This window comes from Helobdella robusta (assembly GCF_000326865.2).
Source record: "Helobdella robusta unplaced genomic scaffold HELROscaffold_16, whole genome shotgun sequence".
NCBI classification, from domain to species: Eukaryota; Metazoa; Annelida; class Clitellata; order Rhynchobdellida; family Glossiphoniidae; genus Helobdella; species Helobdella robusta.
The window spans coordinates 1,054,555-1,080,862 of record NW_008703893.1 but is presented as its reverse complement, the minus strand read 5'-3'; the positions used below and the strand labels follow the sequence as shown (position 1 = coordinate 1,080,862).

The following is a 26,308-nucleotide window of genomic DNA, read 5'->3' as shown; positions in this document are numbered from 1 at the left end:
TCACACGCAAAAATGTAGCAAATATTAAATAGAAATTTGTTGCACAAGAAAAGATGCTTTTTTACGAAGTTTGAATTAGTTAATTTACACATGAGTTTAATGTGTTATGTTATGATATCGTGTTGCCTTGGTGTTGACAACGTGATTACATATATAATAGATGAAAGGTTAGATGATTTGCTATGTTTTTAAACAAAACAAACTTCAAATTTAAATGAAACGCAAATTAGGCAAATCAAATTGGCCAAATATCAAAAAAAGGAGTTTTAAAAAATTCAGTCAACTAACAAAACAAAAAATAAATTCATGAAAGTTGAAATGTATAATGATATCAGAAGATGACTAATCGTAACGAACGAATTAAGCGAATAAACTTGAAATGTCAGTAAATGATAACTACAGAAGCTGCTTGTAAATTTTCAGGCAGTGATTTCCAGAGTCCGCGACGATGATGTCGTTGTCCTTGGTCATTGCGATTCCTTGCGGTCCGTACAGCGGGTCGGAGCTGGTGTCGATGAAGCAGAGGAATGAGCCGTTCTTATCAAAAATCTGAAGCGTTTGTTACAAGCATTTCGTATTATTTATGACCAAGGTGCATTGATTTACCAATCATATAATTTGCCAGCCAGTGCTAAATAATGATCACAATTTGGACAGTGCTGTTGTACTTATTAATGTTCGATAAGCCGTAGCAAATGTAATTTTTTGAAAGAACACATCATAAATTTAAGTAGGTGAATGATAGTTGCGGTTTGCTGTGCATTCGAAGCTGGTTACGGCATGACAAGGTGCTTCTGCGCTTGCACTCATTAATAATCAGGTGACGACTTTTTCCACATGGATTATGCTTATAAAATTATGCTTGAAAATACATAAATTTTGTTCGACGATTCACCTGGACTCTAGAATTCCCCCAATCAGCAACGAGTATGTTGCCCTGGCTGTCTATGCACACTCCCGTTGGCGCACTGAACTGACCATTACCGTCTCCTGCCGATCCGAACGTGAATTTGTACTGCCCTTCAGACGTAAAAACCTTCAACGAGAATCAATGGTGTTTGATATTGATAAAAAGTTAATATAACAGATTTCGAAGTGAAAATTTTGGAAAGAAGCGTTTAAGATTGTATCGGAAAACGTGTAAAAGGATGCTAACTTTAACTTTGTGGTTGTGGAAATCCGTGACTACGACATCTCCATCTATAGGATCAATTGCACAAAAGTGGGGGCCTGCCATGCGAGCCTGTGCTTCTGCGTAAGTGTTCCTAACAACTGGCTGCCCTGACGACTCGTGATCGATGGCTCTCAGTCCAAATTTTCCCAATATTTTTCCGGAAAGTGTGTACAGAAACACTGTACTTGACTTATTGTCAACGACAACTACTCTTCCCTGGGCATCAATGGCTACACCTTTCGGCCCTACCAACTTTCCATGGCCGAGTCTACTGAGAAACTTTCCTTCGATTGTGTAAATGCCAATCCATTTATTTTCATAATCCGAGACGAGAATGTTTTGTCCATCTGGTGTAAAAGTGACGCTCGTCGGTCGTTGCATCTGACCAGGTGACCGACCCTTGACTCCAAATTTTAACAAACAATCCCCTTCCAGAGAAAATATCTGCCCAAATGATTTATTTAATTTATTTAAAAAAATGTTATAATAATTTTAGATTTAATGCTAAAATATAAAAGACATTGGAATATCAAAAAAATTTCAACGCATGATTACTTGCACGCACTGTCCATTGCTGTCGGCCACTGCGATGCGTTCATCGTGCACAGCGATTCCCTGCAAGTTCATGAACTCGCCTTTGTTATGACCCTTGCTCCCTATTCGTTGGCACGGTCCGTCGTGTTGGCTTGCTGATGCACTGCTGGGTTTCCTGTTTGCGTGCAAGGGACGAGGAGAAGTCTTGAAAGATGTTTCCCGTCTCAAATCCATGTTGGAACTTTTTCTACGATCAACTTCAGCTGCATTTCTGGAAGAATTTAAAAACACCGAGTTGTATGACAAACGGTTTGAATTGAGAGCAGATTTTTTTGATGAAGTTCCAGGTAGTTCTGGTTTGATTTTAATTGTAAAAGGACTGTTACATATCGGCTGCCCAAATAAGTTGATTTCTAGCTGGACAACATCGAGCGTCATTTCAGTGTTTTGAGCGGATTTTGGTCTTTTCTTATCTAATTCTTCTTTCTTCCTTTTTTCCGATTGCAGTTTATCTAAGGAAGAATGCAAATGTTTAGGCGTTTGTTTATTTGGACTTACGAATTTATTGGGTGTGGTTCTACCGGGCTCATGTGAATTTACCGTTGCGGCAGATTTTGCGTAATCAGATTTGGCGCCTTGGTTTGCGCTGGAATGTATCGGTTTAATTATGTTTTCAGTAATTGTAAAAGTTACTTCAAATGAATATTCATCGATTTTCGATATTTCTGGCACCACTAGAATATTTTTATGAACTTTACTTTCTTTTATTGATTTTATAACGTCTCTAGTTAACGCATCATCTTTTTCTTTACAGTTTTTTTCACCGCTGTTATGTTTCAGCTTAATTTTGATTTCAGAATCTAATGTTTTATTTTTATTTCGTTCCACAGACAAACTTCTATCTCGCTTGCTGCTGCAGTTGGACGCAGAATCACTGAAAGCAGTTGAGTCGGAAGTGTTCAAATAAGTGATCTTTGCTGATAACTTAGCCCCAAGGTTAGAAACTACAACTCCTTTAAAATTTTTTGTGGTGACGACTACCCGAGCCGGATTATTGAGGTGACATTTTTTTAAATTTTCTCCACTTGCCGTAGTTTCGTGAGCAACAGCTGAACTGCAGAGTATAACACCTAGATCGGCAGGTATGATGTTCAACTCATTGATTTCATCTTCCAATGTTTTGTCACCTTTATCATTTTCCTTTTGATTTGGTAATGAGGAGGCGGTTGAGACTGTCGAAGATGTCGACAAAATTCTACCGGATGGTTTTGGCTTGCATTGTTCATGCTGCGGTTCACTATCTAATAAATTATTTTCATTTTTAGCGGCTCTATCACAATTAGTTCCAGCTTCCGAGATAGAAATGGACAGTTTTACGGGAACCTCCTGCTTTTCGAGATCATTGGAATCAAAGTTATCTAACGTTTTTACGAAGGTTTCCAGATGATTTAATTTGCCTTGGTCGAAAGAGACAAATGGATTTTCATTTGGCATCAACTGTACATTAATCAAACAAAATTGTTCCAAAGAGTCCTGCAGTTCTTTCTTTGCCAAAATAATTTTTACCGGATCGTCGATTAGAGTTAAACAACTTTCAATTGATTCTTTGAACAGATCAAGAGTGCTTTTTAAATTTTCCACACTTCTTTTTTGAAAATTTAAAATTTCTTTTTTCTCCGAACTCTTTTTAAATAATTGAGCGAGTAAATATTCTCTTCTGTGCTCAAGCGCTTTTATGAGATGTCCGTAGTGTTCGTTGATGGTTTGTTCGGATTGTAATGTCTGCTTCATCAACTTGTCTTGAGTCTTTTCAATGTTCCTCAACGCTAACGTCGGCGGCTTGCTGTGGTTGATTAGTTTTTTCAGAGTCTGAAATTAAATTGCAAATCATGACAATAGATTCAAATGAAATTCAACAAATTGAATAAAGTTTAAATGTATAGATAAAAGTTTGATCAAACAATTGCTATTAAGAAATATTTCAAAAACAATTGAAATATGCCAACTTTTTCTAATGAAACTTTTTCATCAACGACGAACTCGTTGAGAATTTTCATCGTGTGATCCCTGTGTTCCACCTGGATGCACGCGCCGCAAATGATGGTATCACAGTCGACGCAGTAGTGACTCACGTCCACTTGTTCGTGTTGCAGACAGGTGATCGCCATAGTTTCGGACGGATTGAACGGTTGCATGTAGGCCTCGCTTGTATAATTATTTTCACAATTTTTCTGAACGTCGTCACCGCCTGAACCAGCGTTAGCTGCGGTCCCGTTGCAACCGACTCTGTTTGTAACAGGTTCAAGATTTTGAATTTGTCGATCATTTTGATTCTCTATAGTTGTGCAGTTTTGTTCAAAACCGTTCACATTCGCACTCGAGCTCTCATTAACTTCTGCAACTTCTTTTCCAAGAAAATTTCGTAACTGCGTTGCCAACTCGGACACAAAATTATTATCTCTCAATCCGGAAACTCCGCTAACGGGAAGAATGGAATGTTGGCGACAGATGGGACAGGCCAGGGAGAGGCTGTGGTCAGGTACGTAGCTGTTCAGACAGGGCAAACAGAAGCTGTGCAAGCATGGAAGCAGTTTAGGCTGCCTGTACAACTCCTTGCACACGTGACAGGATAGAAATTTCTTCTGAATGTCTTCAATTTTGCACCTGCTCGATGAAGGACTGCTGTAGTAGTTGTAGAATATGTTGCTGCTGTTGTCTGATCTCGTTGTCGTCGTGCGCATTGAGTTGGCCGTGTTGTTTGATGTTGTTGTCGTGACTGATGACCTTCGAGACATTGAAGTAACAACAATTATAACAACATTTATTAGTATCTATAGTATTTTTCTTGTTGCTTTTTTTGTTATTTCAATTATAAGTAATTTGGACTGCAACTAATGATGTACCGTCTTCAAATACTCCATCACATTGTTTCTTGTTTTTGTGGCAATAAGAGTAGAAAAGCAGATCATTCCCTGGCCAAAACCTGATCAGAATTTATTTAAAGAAAAATTTTAATTACATACAATAAAGCAATCACGATATAGTTGATATGAATGCTTGTTTGAAATGATTTGAACATAATATGAACTGTTGTCTCAGCAAAAAGAAACAGAGGGAGTAATTAACGCTAAGGCAGAAAACATGTAGTTAAACAAAAAAATGTTAACAATATGCAAAAACGTAATAATCATAAAAAAAAACAATAAAAAATTCAAAAACCGCAACTTCAAAAAAAACGAAAACAGTGTCAGTCGTAAAATAACAACAGCAGCAGTAGTCATAGTAGTAGTATTAGTAGTAGTTGTTGTAGTAGTAGTAATAATAACGATACTACCAACAACAATAACATAACAACATGATATGTAGCAAAGTAATTAGAGAGATAATTGTTAAAAGGTTTCCTAGACTGATGATAGCTAGTTTGAATTCAGAACATTTAAACGATGCCTAGCTGTTGCTATTTCATCCTAATTACACATACATAATAACAATAACAACAATAATAATAATAATATTGGAGTGTATATGATGAATGATGATGCAATAGCATGACGTCATATCATATCATTAAATCATTCATAATATACTGAAGCAACAGATAACATATTTCATTTCAATTCAACCAGCTATTAATCAATTAATGTTAAATATGGCTGTCATATATTATTATTTATCTATTTGATGCTATTTAATTGTTATTTGATGTTATTTTGATGTTATTTTGATGTTATTTTTATGCTGTTAGGGCAGACGATGTTAATGTTTTTTAACGTTTGATGTAACACTTATTTACACAACAAAATTTGATTTGATTTTATTTAAATTTTTGACAAAATTAAAAAAATCTGAACTCCAATGCTAATAGCGTTGACATGATTAACTTTATTCGTTTCATGAATTACGCGTTAAATTATCACACATTGATTATATATTTATAAAGAAAATGTAATCATTTAAACTGTAGTTGCCAAATTTTACATTTCTTTACGAAAAAAGTATTCGATACGTAGTTAATTTAAATTTGAATAAAAAAAAAATAAATAAATAAAATTGAAGAAAATAAAATCGTAATAAAAATACATCAACCTTTTCCCAGCTCCCAATTAATTAACAGAAGTCAATAAGGAACAAATCTAATTCACGATGTTGTGATGACAAAAAATTGATGGCAAACATATACAAGGTACCAGAGATAAACGTATTAACACGTTATTTGTAAACTTGAACACAAGCTATCTTTAGACCATGTTATGTTTAGAACATACAGACAGACAACATACATTCATTCATTCATACACATACATGCATGCATGCATATTTATTGGAAATAAACATAGTTGTCACTATTACAATAGCTTGTTTTGTTTTTGTTTAGTCCTTAACGTTAAATCTTTTAAAAACTTGTTTCAGTGTAACATGCATTCCATGTATTACACAATACATACATACAATACTACTTAATACAATAATACATGCATACATGTATTATTGTATATTACATTACATTATGTATGTAAGTACAATAAACAAACCAGCTACATGCAAACGTAGTTTAATTTTGTAGATAAATATATATAAATATATATATATATATATATATATATATATATATATATATAAATGATCCTGAATGAAGTCCACTATAACATAAAAAACACTGAATAACATTCTATGTATTAATTCTCCTTGTTCTTATAGGATGCGTAAGTATATAGGAATAAAATGGCATACATATATATATTCCCTCACTCATACATACATACATACTACATACACGCATACATACATACATACAAACATGAATACATACACACACACACATATGAATATGAGGGTATATAATATGTACGTACGCATATATGTGCGTATACATACGTACATACCACATCATCTTCACCAAGCAGCAGCATAGATGATGATTGAAGACATACGCAATGTATTGTATACATAGGCGTGTATATGTGTTTGTGTATATACGTTTGTGTATGTATGTATTTATGCGTGCATGTGTGTTTGTTTGTTTGTGCGTGTGTGTGTGCATATATATGTGTATATGTATGTATGTGTGTGTGTATGTATCGGTGTGCATGTATCATTTCATCATGTGAATATATTTTCAGGTTTGCAACTTTGTAAATAAGCGATTGCATTGTATTGGTATTTTGTATTTATGTTTTCAGATATATTTTTTGTATGGAAATCTGTTTTGTGTTAATATGCTCAAAGTTTTATGACATCATTTTTATTTAAAAACTGTGGATATTAGAAAGACTTTGATTTATTATTCGAATTCTCTTTTAAACGTTTTGCTTCCGCAACTATATGTACTCCTTCCTGTTTACATATCGATTGGAAAAACAGTGATGGCTTCAAAGAAATCAATAAAAAGAAATGGTGTAGCGCGATTTTTAAAAACCGACGTAAGTAGTACTAGATTCTCTGAGAGCTCTTTATTACTGAAATACTCGTTAAGTGTTGACGTTTTTCTAACATGCTATAACACTATGACCAATACCAATATTGAACAGTCTTTTCTTTTCTATACTACTATTATTGTTGTTATTATTTCATTATTATTATTTATTATTATTATTTATTATTATTATCACACGCACACACGAGCAGACACACATAACCAAACAGACACACACACGTGCACACAACTTTTCCCCACTCACTCGGTAGATAGATATAAGAAGCGAGATTATTTATTTGAGAGATAAAAACATCAACTGAACTCTTTTTTCGACTGATTTTATTCAACTTTAAATTAAAAAAATAATCACAAAAAAATTAGACTTGCATATATATGTACAATACATACAGACAGACAGACATACAAACAAACATACATGCATGCATACGTACATACATACATACATACATACATACATACATACATACATACATACATACATACATACATACATACATACATACATACATACATACATACATACATACATGCATACATACATACATACATACATACATTGTAATTTTGAAACCCTTTGAAACATGCTATTATAACCCCACTTCTAAAAAAATCAAATTTGGACGACGACGTTGTATCAAATTACCGTTCTATCTCTAATCTTTCATTCATTTCTAAAGTCATTGAACGAGTTGTTATCAAACAATTGTTACAGCATTTAAACAAAAACAATTTGTTGCCAAAGAATCAATCCGGCTATCGTCAATATTTTTCCACAGAAGCTGCACTCATTGATATTTTCTCCCAGTTGTTCTCTTCAGTTGACAGTCAATGCGTTTCTTTTTTAGCATTACTTGATATGAGTGCTGCATTTGATTGTGTCGATCATACTCGTCTCATGTATAAACTCTCCACAAATTTTTTTCTCTCTGATTCAGTCTTATCGTGGTTCGCTTCCTATATTTTAGACCGCACCCAGCAGGTTTCTTACAACAACACCTTCTCTGACATAAACAAACTATCGTTTGGTGTCCCCCAGGGATCTGTGTTGGGACCTCTGTTGTTTCTTATGTACACTGCTGATGTTTTTGATATCATTCAAAAATATGAGTTCGGCTCCCACGCCTTTGCTGATGATATTCAGTTATTGGTTTCTTGTCCTGTTGATTCGATTGATGTTTCTCTGAATGAACTGACTGATTGTCTCATCGAAATTGGATCTTGGATGAGTATGAATCAGTTAAAGTTAAATCAATCTAAAACACAAATATTACCGGTTGGTTCTTGGCAGCAGCTGTCGAAGGTTAAAATTTCATCGATCAGTGTCGGCAATGACATCATTGAATTTTCCACATCTGTCCGTAGTCTTGGAGTTATTATTGACTCAAACCTAAAGATGGATTTACATATTAATAATGTAGTGAGGGTCTGCTTCAACCAACTCCGTTTATTACGCAATGTCAAAAAATCACTAAACACGTCTGTTCTTCAAAGCTTGGTTTCGTCTTTTCCAGACTAGACTACTGCAATGGCCTTTTTTATGGTGTCACCAAAAGGTCTTTTTCAAAGCTTCAGTCAATACAGAATCGTGCGGCCAAGCTGGTTTTGGGTGGTTCGTGGTTCGATCATGTTACGCCTATTTTGAATAGGTTGCACTGGTTGAGGGTTGAAAAACGTGTTTCCTTCAAGTTGGCAGTTTTTATGTTTAAATGTGTCAATAATACAGCACCTCCCTACCTCATCGATAGATTGGAATCATACAAATCTCATTTTTCAAAATATTCCTTCCGATCAACCGAGCGCAATTTATTTTTTATCCCGACCACAAAGTTGGTGACGGGTTCCCGCAACTTTGTGGTTCTTGGCCCGATTGTTTGGAATGGTTTACTTCCATACTTACGTGACCCTAACCTATCATATTTACAATTTCGAAGTCAACTTAAAACTTATTTATTTGCACAATGAATGTCCGTCTTATTTGTCTATGATTTAGTAGCGCTTTTGAGATTCAACAATAAAAAAGCGCTGTATATAAATTTCCGTAATAATAATAATACATACATACATACATACAGACAGACAGACACACACACACACACACACATACGTGCATACACACTCATTTACACTTATAAAGATACATACATTCACACATACACACACAAATGTACACACATACATATATTAATATTTTACATTATTATAAGCGCTATTATATGGCATAAATACTTATGAAAGTAAAGTAAATCAAAATTAGAAAAACAACACAAGAGCATATGATCACATTATAATTACACATTTAAAAATTAATTAATTAATTATTTTAATTGTTAACCTAATAATAATTAAATAAATTAATTTTGTAGTTGTGATTAATTATTAATAGGAAATATGGTTATAAATTAATAACAACTCGTTAAACGTTAAATAGTGTTTAAAATCGAAAAATCTCTGCTAATATTTAAGAAAAATTAATCATTTTATATTAATTAATTAACTTATTAATTAATTAATTAATTAATACTAATTATCATAATATCACACTAATTATCTTTAATATTAATTAAAATAATATTATAACTATTTATGATATTGCTACGGGTCGCCATCAAACCATGCTGTAGTGATACGATGAAATAGACGGCGTCGTTCTATTAGGTAGATTTTGTTGTGGTTGTTGTGGCTGATACTCTTGTTGATTTTGTTGTGTTTGTTGTTGCTGTGACGAAGATATATGTTGATAGATTGAGTTAAATGGCAGTTGTTGTTGTTGTTGTTCAAGTGATTGTTGTTGTCGTTGGTTAATAGTAAGTTCGAGTTGTGTTTGATTCGGAAAATATGAATAAATTTTTTGTGGCTGGTTTTGTTGATTCAGATGTTGAGGTCGTTGGTTTTGTTGTTGTTGTTGCTGCTGCTGCTGCTGATTTAAGATGTGTGATGGAGGAGGGGGAGGAAAAAGATTAGCGTCTTCCGAGTTGAATGTTCGTTCCGAGGAATGCTCTGAAATATTTGCTGATTGTTCGTCGACATCGTCGTCGCCACACGTACATGTGTGGAGTTGTTGTGGTTGCTGTAGATGTGGTTGTTGTAAATGTGGTAGTTGCAGTAGTTGCTGCGGTTGCTGCTGTTTTTGTAGCAGCAGTTGTGGCTGTATTTGATGTATCTGCAATGTAGAATACGGATACAATAAAGTCTGAGATGAGGTTTGGTCTGAACCACCAGAAGATGTTGGTAGAATTTGCTGTCGTTGAGTCGGAGCAGTTGTTTGCTGAGGTTGAAATGTTGAATAAGCAGGAATAATTTGTGGCGAGCGCGCTTGTTGTAGCCGCTGGATTGTCGTCGTTGGCGTCGGTTCATCAGCGTTGTTTGGCATGATGACGTGGTAGTAGTTGCTGGATTGTTGGTCATCAGTGGCTTCACATCGACAACGGTTCAAAGTTTCAGTACAGACAGCAGACTGCATTGTCGGCTGGTTCGTAGGCTGGCGGACTGCAATTCCAGGCGAGGATCCCGTGTAGCACTGATGGATGCAAGTGGGAGTGGGAGATAGTGATGCTACGGATCGGGAGTGACGGTGAGGATGACGACGATGATGAGGTTGATGATTATGATGCTGGTTTTGTTGATGAATATGATGATCTTCAACATCATTCAGGCCATCACAGTTTGGGCTTCGTTGACCGTAGATTCCTTCGTTCATGCAAATTTCTCCGTCACCACTTATCACATCATCGACGTTTTCTCCACGATTATGGGACTTCAGATCCAAAACGTGAGTGACATCTTCCGACGAACGTTTCGAAACTACAAACTCGCTCCCATCCGGCAGTCCGTCGCGCGGGAAGCTGACGTACCACTCCTGCTGCGATATGGAGGTGTGCATCTTGCCATCCTTCGTCTTCTGACGGCGTTTCTGCTGTTTGTTGTTGTGAGGAGAACACATTGCTGTTATTTAATTTAACATGATGCATGTCTTTCAATGTTGACAACATAAAAAAGATAAAATAAAAAACAATTTTGGAATTTTAAAATTTAAATTTATTTATTTTTTGTTTTGAAAATTCATCCGAAAATCAACAAAATCAAACACCAATCACGAAATGAAAACTGTTGAAACGCGCAAACGTAAATTTTTACCCTTAAGTGAGATTCCTCTCCTGTAATTATGACGTCACATCCAACAGCTTTCAGCAGACGCTTCCGTTCTTTTTTGGATAATTTTTTTGATTTTTGAATGGCACTTCCGTTTGCTTGGTACCTGTTGCTGCTGCTACTGCCGGTAGCACTGTTGTTGACGCTGTGGCTGCTGTTTGTTCGGCTGTTGGAAGCTTGTTTCATGACGACGATTTCTCCATCTTCCTCGTTCAGCACTATGATGTCGCCAGTGTATGGATCGCATCTACTCACTTTCGTGCCTGTCGTAGAATGAAATTAAGTTAAGCTCTCAATGTTTAACAGTGCAGCATATTATAAATATCATAAACTGATTTGTGACAACCACAACAGCAGCTAGCCAGATAATTATTTATACTAACAACAACGATTATATTCTAAAAAATAAAAATTTATAACTAATTTAAGAGTATTTACAAGTGGCACCACCTTTCAACTTACTCCTCCTCTTGCAGAAAAGAGCGACAGCCACAACCGACACGACAACAGCCACGAGGAATCCAACAACGGATGGAATGATGATGTGCAACTTTTTCATTATCGTACCCGAAAAGAAGGAAGCTGATGAGGAGGATGTGGTTGATCCCAGCCTTCTGATGAGGTTCTGGTTGGAACCATCTTTTGTTGTCAGGGAAACGTAAGAATCCGTTGAGCCGATGTTGTTGTGGGCCTTGATGTGTACGTTGTAATCCTTCAGTGGAATAACCAATACTTGAGGATGCTGCCAATTTTTTATTTTAAATTACTTATTACTTTTATTAATTTAATTTATAATTAATCAATCAATTAACTGACTAATAATAAAATATTTTAACTACATTTTTAATATTTTTTAACTCGGTAGTCTGAACTCACCTTGTGATCGAAGATTTGCACGTCGAACATAGCCCACCCACCCTGTTCCGGCACTTGATAGTAAACATCGAACGAGCTGACGGGGCATTCAGGAGGTCCCCAAGAGGTCAAGTTCAAGGTCACATGCGTGCTGTTGTAATGCTGGACCACCGAACTGAGATGATGGGGTGGCATCGGTTCTGGAAGGTGAGGGATATGAGGATGTGATGATGAGGACGATGATGTTGATGGCGATGATGTTGATGACAGAAAATGTTGGTGATGACGAAGATGGTGATGAATTTAACGGTTTTTATGTTGAAAACGACGATAATTTATAATGCATGGTGGCAGAGTTCTGTTGATAAGATGATGATGATGAATAAAAATTAAACTTATGAAGACGGCGATGAAGATGACACGAGTTAAATTGTGACTGACCTGTGCCTTTTGTAGTTACTGTGAATAACTCCGTCCTTACTTTCTTAAGCCTGAACAGTGCTTCTAAATACAATGTATAATTTGTCCCACATTCCAATTGGCCAATGATATGTGACCTTTTATCGGCTTCAAGGTCGACCGTTCTCCATTCAGAGTCGTCTTGTATTTTGTAATGTAGTCTAAATTTTTTAATTTTATTGACTATATTTGATGTTTGCCAATTTATTTGAATTTTATTGGCTGTTGATTCGACCAATGACAGTGTTGGAGGATTCAGCGGTTCTGTTAGGCAAAGTTTAGCATTTATTATTAATCATTAGTATTTGAAAAATTTATTCTTTAAACTTACAAAATAATAAATATTATAAATGGCATAACGACAAACCTCTCAAATTCAAAACGTGAACGATTTCGTCTGATTGGTGACTATTTTTTGCTTGGCACTTGTAACTGCCCGCGTCTGAACCAGTCAGATCGAAAATAATGAGGGTATTATTTGGCATCAGATAATATTTGTTGCTGATAGAAACATCAATCTTGGTGTCACCTCTGTAGAAATTAATTTAACAATTTATTTTTTCCTATATCCATATAAATATTTTATTAATAATCACAGCACACGTACACGGGCATGATAGAAATGTCTAATAAAAACTAATTCTTAAAAATATCAAACAACAACAATACAACAACAACCACAAAAAATGACATGTATCCAACAACAGCAATGACATCAGCAACAACAACCGCCACAAACAACAACAACGTACTTGAACCACTGGACAGTTGGCTGTGGCTGGCCTATGACCAGACATTCAAATGAGACCTTTTTATACCAATGGCTGGTCACTTCTTGGCCAAAGGTCACGATTTTTGCCCCTGCATACATTTAAAATAATTATAATTACCATTATCAAAAAAATTACAATTGTTATTACATTTAATAATATCATTTTTCTAAGTTTATAAATATTTTCATCATAAAATTTAGCTTCAATTTAAAATTAGTTACAAAACCGCTGTGCAACTAAACACGCGTTGAGAGCATTTTTTAAAATGTTAAAAATTTGACAAGCTCACCAATAAGTTGATCCTTATCATCCTTCTCATTCTCACTTCCGTTTAATTGCATCAGAATCCAATCCGTCCATTCCCCACTTCCCGCCTTCGTAGACGCTCCCACTCTTACAAACTGCTGACTTCCGGCAGAATAACCCGCAAACGTGTAAGTGTTATTACTGCTATGAACAATTATCGTGGTGATGTTTGAGTTATCTTGAATGTTGTTATTGTTGTTGTTGTTGCTGTTTTTGATCTGAAGGGTGTAGCTAATTAGGACGCCGTTTGGATTTTTAGGTGGGGCCCAGGAAATCAGGAGGGAAGTTTTGTTGAGTTGGTAGGTTCTTATAAGCAGTGGCTTGTCCGGAGCTGTTGGGTGAAAATTGTTTGCGTTTCGCTGCGTTTGCGTAAAAGAATTGTTTGAAAATCATAAAATTGTGAAATTCTTCACCATCAGTATCATCATCGTCCTCATCATCCTCATCACCATCATTCTTATCACCATCATCTTCATCACCATCATCATCAAAGCTCATCTAACCATCCTCCATTGTTCGAACCCTGACAGGCCTGCTTGCCACTCCGTCACCAGCCTTCGTCACGGCCTTCACCTTCACCAAATACTTCCCAAACTTTTTCAATCCGTTTATCTTCAAATGCTTCTCAGTTGTTATCACAATGATAAAATCATCATCATCATCACTGCTGACATCATCATCATCATCACTGCTGACATCATCATCATCATCACTGCTGACATCATCATCATCGCCGATGTCATCACTGCTAGAAAATAAAGTTGTGGCTACATTTATCCTTCCAGTTTTATCACTATCATCACCGTTTTCTTCATCATCTTCATCACCACCGATAATCCTATACATCACTTTATAGCCAATTAAAATCCCGTTGATGTGATTGGATGGTGGGTTGGACCAGCTGACCAATAGGGATTCAGAATTTGGGCTCGTCACTGAAACTTTTTGAGGTGGTTTGTCGGGTACTGGAGACAAATTTGATAAAAATTTAAAAAGAAGAAACAAAAGTTAATTTTATTTATTGTATCTTTGTGTAAAAAATTTTGCAATTCTCCGTTCATTGTATTTTTAGTACTATAACATTATAATATACATGTTTGTTTAATTTATGCATGAACGTACATTAGTATGAATATTCAAAAGATTTTTACGTAAAAAAACCATCCTCCCAATACAAACCATCCTCCAAGGTAACCGCTATGACGTCACCGGAAGTAGGGCCTCTTCCTTTTTTGTTGTAAGCAGTCACGTGGGCGGAGTAGGTTGTGTACTTGCTCAAATTTTTCAAAGCGTACTGCGGCTGGTATGCCTGTGTGTGGAAATGTTGATGTTGTTGCTGCTGATCATCAATGTCTTCAAGGCTAACCATGACGTAATTGTATTGGCCAGTGACGTCATTTGTTTTTTTGTATGCAATTTGATAGCCTAGAAGTTGGCCGTTGTGATGGGATGGATCGATTTCCTAGAGATGGAATTTTATATTTTAATTTTATAATTATTTGTGATTATAATTACTATATTTATAATTTGAATAATAAATAAACGTACAGTCCACGTGACCAACAAAGATTGTGACGTCAGAGATTGAAGTGTGACGTTGGTGGGGGCAGCGGAGGGCTCTGAAATGGAAATAACCAAACTTAAATTTTCAATCTTATTCATTTCACTCATCGTTAGAATATTATTATTGATATCAGCAGCAGTAGCTGAAACAGCAGCTTAAACAGCAGCAGTTGAAGCAACAGCAACATACTGATCACGGTCATCTTCATCAATATCATCGTCATCATACGATCGGCATCATTTTACAACCATCATCATCATAATCAATATCTCATCATTCTCATCATCATTGTTCTCAAAAACTCCTGTCATAAATACCTTTTTCATCAGTGGTAAACGAAACTGGATCGCTGGGTTTTCCCACTCCAATTTTATTTATAGCCTTGACCCTGGCCTCGTAAGCTGTGGCGGGTCGAAGCTCGGTCAGTTTGGCGATTTGCTGGTTTGGATTGGCGTTTACAGTTTGGTAAACTTCATCCCACGAATCTGGCAACAAAATAAAATTAACATAAACATCAGTAGAATCTCTTTCACTATTATCATAACAAGATTGTCAACATTCAACCTATCATTGGCTACCATTAACGCATGTCGCCTGCCAACCTGTTTCCTTCTTCAGTTCTAGAATATACTCCAAAAGTTGGGAATTCCCATCAAAAGGTTGGCTCCACTTTAAATCAACCCAATCCGGACCGATAAATATCAAGACAAGGTCGGTTGGCGGATCCGGAATTTCCATTATCAACAGATGAATGCTAGTGACGTCACTTCCGTATCTATTTTTAGCCATGCAACCGTAAAAGCCTGAATCATTTCTGAGCACGTGATCGATGGTTAATCTTGACCCTTGACCTTGTTTAGTTACAAATTCAGTCATTTGGTACCTTGGGTCACTCGTCCAATCATTACCGTTGTAGTTGAAGGTCCAGGTTACGCTGATTGGCCGATCGCCTGCCAAATTTAAATTCTCAATTTTTATTTATTATTTTTCAAAAATAATTATAAATTGCAATTAAGAGAGTATTTTGTTGATTTTTTTATTTTGTAATTTTAAAAGTTGTAAAATAGTAAAAAATATTTACCATTAAAACCGTATAAGTACCTATTATTATTACCTAATTAATAGTGTTACAAGTTACCAAATCAATTTTCCCTATAATTTAATTACGATTAAATATAATTATTATTATAGCCACGTTAATAACAACCCACACGTGATATAATAACAAATGAGGATGACGATGACGATGACGTCATTATCATTCAATGAGAAATTCATATATATCCATTACATGATTGTTTACCTAGGTGATGACGACGATGACGACGACGATGCGAAAAATAATAACAACTATAATAATAATATTAATAATAATAATAATAATTTCACGCAAATTCACATGAGAAATACTAAATAGAGAATTTTAAAATACTACTACTGTCACTACTACTACTGCTACTACTACAACAACAACAACAACAACTACTACTACTACTACTACAACTGCGACTACTACAACTACTGATAATAGTAACGATAATAATAGTAATAATGATAACAATCCAAATTTAGTTTTATTCAGGAAAATTAACAAGTGGTGATAATAAAAATATAAATAACAATAATAATAAATGGAATAATAATAATAATAATAATAATAATAATACCTCTGGCCACACATTCCAAAGAGGACCGCTGTCCTTTGACGACGCTGACGTTTGCTTCGTGAACGCTGAACGAAGCTGGCTCTGGATTGGAAGTAGAAATATAACATTGGTAGTAATAATAATAATAATAATAACTTATTCCGGTTGTTAATAATAATAACAATAATAACAACAGTAATAGTAATGATAATAATCACTTATACACACATAAATTAACAAATACACACTTATATACACACACAAGTCGAATTATTTTCAACTTTTTAACATACATAAAAAATGATATCCTGTAGATGTGTTTGTATAAACATATTATGTAAGAACATACATCGTATTTGTATTTGTAAGTATGCATGTGTGTGTGTGTGTGTATGTATAAATGAATGTACGAATGTATGTACGTGCGTAGCTGTATGTATCTTTTTACCTAGGCCTATTTCGTTTCGATTAATATCTATGAGCCCATTTTAGATGTGAACCTATTTTGATCAACATTTCATCATGACGGTATTAATCATTTTGTATGTACGCACGTACGTACGTATGTATGTATGTATGACTGAATGTATGTATGTGTGTATGTATGTTTGTGTGTGTGTGTGTGTGTGTGTATGAACAAGCAAGATCATATATACATAAGCAGTGGGTCCCAAGGTATTTGATGGTAATCAATATAAACAAGAAGCTTCAACCCTCAAAACAATCCAAAGCACTCCGTATAAAGTAATTAGAATGTATTTATATGTATGTGTGTGTGTGTGTGAGTATGTGCGTGAGTGTGTTTGTGTGTGTATTTGTGTGAGTGTTTGTGTGTGTGTTGCACCACGCTACGCTAAGCGCATTTGCATATGCGTGAAAATATATACAGTCAGAATATTTGCGTATGTTAATATATATTTTTATACACAGGCTTTTCCTCCGTATCTATACAAGCAGACAAGTATAGACACTGGCAGACACACCACACACAGATTTACCATCTCTTTTTCTAGTTTTCTCTTTTTTTCCCTCTATCTCTTCCCTAAATTTTTTGTTTGTTGAGTATGTGAGACAAATAAAATGACAAAAAAGAATAAGAAAAATAGGGTGAAAGAGAGATAGATAGATAGAGAGAGAGAGAGAGAGAGAGAGAGAGAGAAAGAGAGAGAAAAAGAGAGAGAGAGAAAGAAAAAGAAAGAGTCATAGAGAAAAAGAAGCAAAGTTTATTGAGGATGTCTACCTAAGTATTGCTCACGCGTGTGATTTTATGGTCCATCTGTCGTATCGTACGTATGCATAAATGCGTGTCACATTGTGGCTGTATACACACACACACACACACACACACACACACACACACACATAAATGCACGCACACACACACACATGTACTCACTCACACAACACACAAAATGTATTATTTTTTAATAACTTTCTCATTTTTTATAAATTTTTATAATTTTTTGCTGTGTTTTGTCATTTGGTTAGTATCTTTTTTGCTATATTCATTATATTTTGTTCTGTCTATCATTAAATATACACTCCTTGTATCTGTCTATCATTTTATCTGTTTATCATTTTATCCGTCTATCATTTTATCTATCTCTATCATTGTATCTGTCTCTGTCATTGTATCTGTATCATTGTATCTGTCTATCATTTCATTTATCAATCATTTTGTATCATTGTATCTGTCTATCATTTTATCTACCAATCATTTTATCTATCTCTATCATTGTATCTGTATCATTGTATCAGTCTATCATTGTTGTAGCTGTCTATCAATTTGTCTCTAGACATTTGTTTGCCCGGCAAAACAATAAATAAGCAATCCAACGTCACTTAAGATGGAGTGCTGTCATATTATTAACAATTGAAGCACTCTGTATTATATTTGTACTGGCTGTCTGCAATACTTTATGGCAGGGCGTGTGATGGTGATTGATTGGTACGATGGGATGACATATTTTGTAGTTCATGGATGTCGGTGTGGATGACGACGACGTTGGATAGGTAACAACGATTAGGATTTCGTCGTTGTCAATATCAATGATGATGATGACAACGACGACGACGATGATGAAGAAGAAGAAGATGATAAAGATGAGGATTGATGATGTTGATAATGACGTAAAAAAAAGCGATAATAGTAAAAATGATGATGATGAAAACGAGGAAAGAATAAATAAGACAGCCAAAAGAGGAGCTGAGCTGAGTTGGCGTAATGAAGGATTTCTAATTTCAAAACTATCTCGACGACGACGATGATGGGGGTTTGGTTTGATGAAATGATATAAGCAGCAACAAACAGAAAAACCACACTTGAATGTGAAAATGTTCTACTCGCACATACACACCACCAAACAATTTGAATAAAATACAAAAAATAACAATGAAAACATAATATTAAAAAATTTGCCAACGAACCCAAAACTTCAAGTTGAACGACTTTACTCAGATCAGCTCCAACATCGTTGCTTGCGTGGCATAAATAGTAGCCGGCATTCCCAGTGGAAACGGATTGTATGGATAGACTCCCATTCTCGAGTATCCGGATATTCTGACCCCCATTGACGTCGTAGTCTAAATCCTGGTAGGAGCTTGTCAATCCGGCTGTCGGAACGATAAAATTAAATAAAATATTTTATTTAACATCCAAAATAATATGGAATTAAGTTGGGTAACAACAATTTCTGAGGAGTTTATTTTAAATAAGCCCTCATAAATGATGTAAAACTTGTAACATTACCCAAACTAAAAAGGAAGCCTTATTTATTTAATTGTATCAGTTTATATCATTGTATTTGTATCTATTTATTTTTGTATCTATCTATCATTGTATCTGCCTACCATTGTATCTATCATTGTATTTGTCTAACAATGTATCTATCTATAATTTTATCTATCTGTCATTGTATCTGTCTATCAATTTGATAAAACCGATCCTAAGAAATTTATGTAGAAAACTACACGTAACGTTGACACGACGAATAAAATTGAATCAAGCGTGAATGGGTAAGACTGGCTAATGTCATTCACTTTTACCTTTTAAATTTATCAATTTGTGGTTGTAAAATTGGGTCAAATTACTTTTTGGCAGTAAAATTAGGTCAAGTTTGTCTGTCTGTCTGCCTGTCTGTCTCTATAGCAAATATCTTGTAATTGGGTTTTCGATAACTTTCCACAGTCAAATTACACTGAATTTTTGTACTATGGCTAATCTCTGCTGACAACGTATGAATTAATTGACAGAATCAATTGAGATATAAGATAATAATTGACCGATTTAATTAAAACATAATATAATAAATGACAGATTAATTTGAAATATAAATTAATTATTACGATAATTAAATGATATATTTTGTCGAAATTAACTCACCCGTGGCTTTCTTCCAGAGAACTCTAGGTTGTGGGTCGCCATATACCTGGCAGTCGATGATGGCGGGCTGGTTGAGGACGACCCGCAGGTCCTGTGGCTCAGTCAGCCAAGATGGAGGAACTGGAAAGAAAAATAGAAAGAATGAATGAATGAATGAATGAATGAATGAATGGATGAATGAATGAATGAATAAATGAATGAATACAAAAATAAATGAACGAATGAATGTACGATAGATTGATAGAATGAATGGATAAACGTAAATGAATAAATGAATGTGTTATGTGTGAACGATAATGTCATAATTCAAATTAATAAATTAAGGAAAAGAAACCCAACCGTCGATATGTAGATACGACGTGTAGTTATTAGATGCACCTTCGTTGCTGATGATGCATGTGTAGTTTCCGTTGTGCCTCGGTGTGACGTATTCGATGGAGAGAAAACTGGAATATGGACCTGATTGCTGATTGGTTGGTTGTAACTTAATAAGTAAAAAAACTCTGCTGCGATTGGTTGTTTGATTGCTGTAAAAAAAAAGAGAGGCAAATTGTAATTTGATTGGTTGTCTGATTTTTGGTACGCAAACAAACTGCTACGTGATTGGTCGAATGGATACCACAATGGAATAACTGGTCGGGATCACGTTACATATATTTTTTATTTCACTGCAAACATTTGAATATTATTTTCATTATCATCACCATCACCACTACCACCATCGCAATCATCATCATCATCACCACCATTTCTACCATCATAATCATCATCAGCAGCACCACCATCATCACCATAATGCCAATCATCATAATCATCACCACTAACCTGAACTTTCACTTCGAGGTTTTGATCGATGACGTCACCGTCCTTGCGCCACTCCAAGGTCATCGGGAGGTCACCGCTGCCCATCACACACGACACTGAAATTCGATCTCCCAGCTTTCTTCGCGGAAATGTGAACGAATCGACTGACGGAGGTTCTAATTTGAAAGAGAGATGGACAAATAGATGAGTGGAAAGTGGATGAATGAAATATAGAATGGATGAAAAAGATGGACGAATGAAACGATGAATGAATGAAAAAAATAAATGCTACTAAGGATGAACGAAAACTTGAATGAATGAATAAATTAAACAGGTTAACGTACATCTAAAGCTGAACAGGTTAATGTGCAAATATTTTATACTACATCAAATGAAATAAAATTTAATAAAAAATCTTGGTGTACACCAACAAAGCAATAATTACGGGATTGATAAAACTAGAACACACAAACAAACAAACAAACATACAAACAAACAAACAAACAAACATACAAACAAACAAACAAACAAACAAACAAACAGACAAACAAACACACAAACAAACAGACATTCATCATTCCATCTGACTCACCAATAACTCTGACGTACACCCTCTTTTCCATGCCCTGGTCCATAACGTTGGATGCTTTGCACCAATACCAACCTTCGTCAGCATTGCGGTTCACCTGCTGAACCAATAAGGTGCCGTTTTCAAAAACTGCTTGTCTGTGATTGGTCGGAAGAGATACAACGCCTGACACAATTGGGCATCAAGTTTTTTCAAAATAAAAAACATAATGTACCTTATTGTAGTTAGCAAGATTAACAACATTAACGAAAATAACAACAACAACATTTTTAAGACACTAAGTATAGCAACAGCAACAGCAAACTCCAAAACCTTTCTTCCACAAAATCTGCTTGAGAGGGAACCCGCTAACGTGGCAGACGATTCTCAGCTGTCCGCCTGCAATGGCTGTTACATTTTTCATCGGTTTGACGTACGGCACGCCGCGGATGTTCAACGTCGACTCCTGCGAATCGATGCCGACTTTGTTCCTTGCAACACAGCGCATTCGACCACCGTCTTCTACTTTGACATTTGTTATGTTAACGAAACTCGTTTGTCGCTCGGCAGATGCGTGGAGCCCCGTCAAACTTCCGACAACAATCCTCTCGCCGTGGTTTCCATTGGCCAACGATTCGTCATCGACGTACCAAAATATTTTTGGAGTTGGGCTTCCGACAGCGGTACAAAATATCGAGATTCTCGTTCCAGGCTCAACAAATTGGTCGGTCAATCGGTTGATAATGTATGGCGGAGATGCTGAAATATAATATTATGATATAAAATATAATATAAATATAATGCTGAAATATAAATAAAAAATATAATATAATAAATATGAAATATAATGAAATATAAAACAAGTCGAGATTTCGTTGACGTTCAGAAAGAATCTTAGTTTCAATCATCAATAATATCTAAGAGATAATTTAAAAAGTTGATAGACTCACATCCCAAAGTCAGTTGACTGGAAGCCTGCACCACCTCCCTTTCTTCCTTGCCGCCCATCACTACACACTGGTACATCCCTACATCCTCTCTCGTGACGTCACTAATTCTTAAAGTTTCGTTATTTATTCCACTAATCCTATTCCTTTTTACGATGTGGCGTCCATCTTTGAGCCACGTGATTGATTTGACCGGATATCCGGTTATTTTACACGTAATGGAGGCATTTTTCGAGCTGTCTACAAACTGTGCGTGAGGCTGGGTGTGAACTTTCAAGGTCGCTGTCACCGTATTGAAATTGAAATAAAATGGTTGTTATTATAATGAATAGTTAAAAAAATAATTTTGGCGACGGTTGGTCATGGAGTTGTAGCAGCATGTTGAGCGTCACCATTATCATTATCACGATTGTCGTAATGTTATTAATAATAATTGTAACAAATGAAAAATCAGTTGGAAAAAGCCAATCGATAAAAATAAACAGTCCAGCCTACCGTAAACTTTCAGCTGAACAGATATAGTTTGGTGTCCCATATAATTCTCCGCTAGACACCTGTATAGACCGTCATCAGCAGCTTCAACATTGTCAACAATGAGATTGCCACCAAGTAATTTGTATTTATGACCTGCACCCACCGAACTCCCCAGCGTCCCATCATTTTTGGACCAGCGATACTGCGCCTGGGGATGAGCGTAGGCGGCACACGCAAGTTCAGCCCTGGCACCTTCAACAACCCAAACCTTTGAGCCACTTGCTTCCGCTATTTTTGGAGCTGAGTTGGCTGAGTCTGAAGTTTTACAGAAAAATAAATAATTGTCGTATTATAAAGCTGGATATGAATGTCTATAAATTGATAAGCAATAAATTTTGATACGGAAAATTCATTACTCCAGCTATAGGAACATTCTCACCAAAGACAGCATCGATCGTGAAGCAACTACATTACAACATTAAAAGCATTGGCGGCAAGAATAACAGCGAGAAGAAGAAGACTGACAACCAGACTGACCGACGACGATGAGGTTGGCGTAATCGCTCTGCTTCTCTTCACCGGTCAAGATATTTCTTGAAGTAAAATTCAAACGATTAAAACTGTTAAAAAGTTACAAAAATCGCCATTTGAAACAGTCAGCTATCAAAATGATAAATTGAAATTAAAGTTTTCCACGAACTCACCTGGTCACGCACATAAACTTCCTGTAGCTGTCTGACCTTTTGACCTCTCTAATGTACAACCTGGCTCCTTTCAAATCCCCATTATCAAGAATGCTATATCTTCCATCATTGTAATTTCTGCTAATGGTCTTTCTATTACTGTTATCATCTTTTTCGTAATTTATTTTATCTTTTTTGTCTTCATCATCATCAATATCGCCGTTATGGTGCTGATGATGATCATGAAAAATATCGTTGTTTTCTAACTTATCATTATCAATATTACCGACGCGAAACTCCCGCCCATTATTTTCCCGCCATGCGATCACGTGGACAAAATCTACCGCGAAAAATGGATTGACTTTGCAAACAAAGATGGCGGTGCTGTTGACGCTAGTGAAGACGTCAACGAGTTGAAGGTTGTATTTCTGATACTGTATGACGTCAACTGGTTGGTTGATTAATTGATTGATTGGTTAGTTGAATGATTGGTTAGCTGGTTGATTGGTTGGTTGGTTGAATAATTGATTGGTTGGCTAAATGATTGATTGGCTGGTTTACTCCTTGATTGGTTAGTTGAAGGATGATTAGTGGTTGAGTTGTGTGATTGATTGATTGGTTTAATATTATTTAGTATCAAACATTCAATACACCATAACTTAGTCATTTATACTAATCTTTCAAACTTCAGCCATCTTGTCAAACAAGCCACAAACAAACTGACCAACCAAACAACCAACAGCCAACTACAAAACTTTGAACCAACCAGTTCTAATCCTTATTTCGGGACCCACGATGATCCCAATCCTGTTAGATGCCACACAACGAACCCTGTAGACTTGCAGTCTGTTTAGGTCGCTATCCTGGATTCGATCGTCATTGTTGGCTCGGTAACTCGGTACCACCAATGTTCCGTTGTTGTGTTGTTGCAGGAAGTCTGATTTCAATACCGGCTTCCATGACTTACTTTTAAAATGTAGCAAATTTAATTTTACTTGATTTCGTATTTGAATGTTCAAACAGCTTCTAAAAATTTTTTGTTAATTTATCTAAAAAAAATTATTTAAAAATGACCAAAAATACCAACTCGAACAGTTGGAAACTTTTTTTCAACTCTCCCTCCCGGCCATATTCAACATTATTTGCGCTAAAAATTTGAGCGCTGACTTCGTCATCATCATTACTAAGATCGCCATCATCGTCGTTGTCATCATCGTCGTCATCATTGATGCGTCCATTGATGATGTCGTTGCTGTTGATGTTGTTTGCGCCAGTGTCGCGCTGATTTTCATAATTTGACTCTCGAAGCCAGAGCCATTGTATGTGCGGGCTCGGAGTGGCGAAAGCCGAGCAATGAACTGATGTCTGGCGATCAATCGGCGAAATTACTTCGCTAGGAAAATCTGATGTGAATGTCGGCCCATGTAGTTTGTTGTTGTTGTTGTTGACGTTGATGTTGTTGTTGTTGACTTTAATGTTGTTGATATTATCAATGTAGTTGTCGACGGCGTTTTGTTGCAGTTGTCGTTGTCGAGTTATGGCGACCGACATTATCAGCATGAAAAAAGTTTTGTGGTTTTGATTCATGTCTGCATTTTTTATGCTGAGAGAAATTTTTTTAATAAAACTGAATCACAACATAGAGGGTTACTGTTTCATTGTCATTCTACATATATTGCGGACTTTCGTTTCAGTTATTATTGTTATTGCTACTATTGATGTTATCATTACTACACACACACACACACACACACGTATATATATATATATATATATATATATAATAAAAAATATAGATCTATATAAATATATATATATATATATATACATATATATATATATATATATGTTATTATGGTATTTTACAAGCATAAAATAAAAAGCGCTTCTGATATTTTATGTCAAACGGTTATGTAGAATTTCAAGATATTCTAACATATTAGAAGTCTGTATACATGTACCTATGTACACGTTCGTATGTGTATGTATGTATGTATGTATGTGTATGTATGTATGTATGTATGTATCTGTGTGTGTGTGTGTGTGTGTGTGTGTGTGTGTGTGTGTATGCATAAGTGTGTGTGTGTTTGTTTGTGAGTGTACGTGTGTTGTTTGTGCGTGCGCTCGAACGAAATGACAACGAAAGAATGTTGTAATAACAAATGATCAGAAGCAATGAAATGAAAAGGAGTGAAATCTCTAAAAGTAACAATAACAGTAATAATATAACAACAACAATAATAACATTAATAACAACAACTCCAATGCAGTAGAGCACTACTCACTAGACAATTGGCACGCAATGATTGGGTATATGACTATGTATGTAAGTAAACATGTTGGCTTAATTATTATAGTTAATGTTACATTGTTACTGCAACTGATGTTGTGTTGTTAATGCCACTAATGTTGTTTTGTTGATGTAGTTAATGTTGTTTTACCAATGATAGGATTTGTTTCAATTTGTTGTTTTTTTTTAAGTTTTGTTTCCATGAATCTCAAACGATGTTTCAAGTTTTTAAACACTTTTAATAGGATAAATAAATTTTATTT

At 35.5% G+C, this 26,308-nt stretch overlaps 2 protein-coding genes across 2 annotated transcripts in view; both read right to left on the bottom strand.

The window, feature by feature from the left end:
- The window catches only part of HELRODRAFT_110232 (hypothetical protein), a gene marked incomplete at its 5' end in the record, with an annotated part of 4,604 nt that extends 155 nt beyond the window's left edge, over window positions 1-4,449 (bottom strand). Inside the window, 9 exons of the mRNA XM_009015484.1 lie at window positions 2-549; window positions 896-1,036; window positions 1,157-1,618; window positions 1,730-1,931; window positions 2,013-2,187; window positions 2,644-2,940; window positions 3,223-3,577; window positions 3,715-3,909; window positions 4,111-4,449. Coding sequence (XP_009013732.1) covers window positions 397-549; window positions 896-1,036; window positions 1,157-1,618; window positions 1,730-1,931; window positions 2,013-2,187; window positions 2,644-2,940; window positions 3,223-3,577; window positions 3,715-3,909; window positions 4,111-4,449 — 2,319 coding nt within the window. The 3' untranslated portion in view covers window positions 2-396. The remainder of the gene's footprint in view (window position 1; window positions 550-895; window positions 1,037-1,156; window positions 1,619-1,729; window positions 1,932-2,012; window positions 2,188-2,643; window positions 2,941-3,222; window positions 3,578-3,714; window positions 3,910-4,110) is intronic.
- Window positions 4,450-7,445: 2,996 nt separating this feature from the next.
- HELRODRAFT_190821 (hypothetical protein) lies at window positions 7,446-25,342 on the bottom strand (the record flags this gene model as incomplete). The annotated part of the gene is made up of 29 exons (XM_009015483.1): window positions 7,446-7,672; window positions 9,212-11,058; window positions 11,280-11,557; window positions 11,745-12,036; window positions 12,171-12,349; window positions 12,591-12,872; window positions 12,976-13,139; window positions 13,361-13,469; window positions 13,671-14,018; window positions 14,191-14,308; window positions 14,408-14,652; window positions 14,867-14,996; window positions 15,054-15,149; window positions 15,236-15,306; window positions 15,569-15,736; window positions 15,854-16,201; window positions 16,919-16,999; window positions 19,325-19,510; window positions 20,280-20,399; window positions 20,619-20,745; window positions 21,105-21,259; window positions 21,676-21,837; window positions 21,985-22,410; window positions 22,602-22,880; window positions 23,094-23,387; window positions 23,610-23,665; window positions 23,777-24,095; window positions 24,522-24,781; window positions 24,843-25,342. The coding sequence occupies 28 exons, from the start codon at window positions 25,340-25,342 to the stop codon at window positions 9,751-9,753; spliced, it is 7,101 nt and encodes a 2,366-aa protein (XP_009013731.1). The 3' UTR covers window positions 7,446-7,672; window positions 9,212-9,750.
- Between the last annotated feature and the right edge of the window lie 966 nt (window positions 25,343-26,308).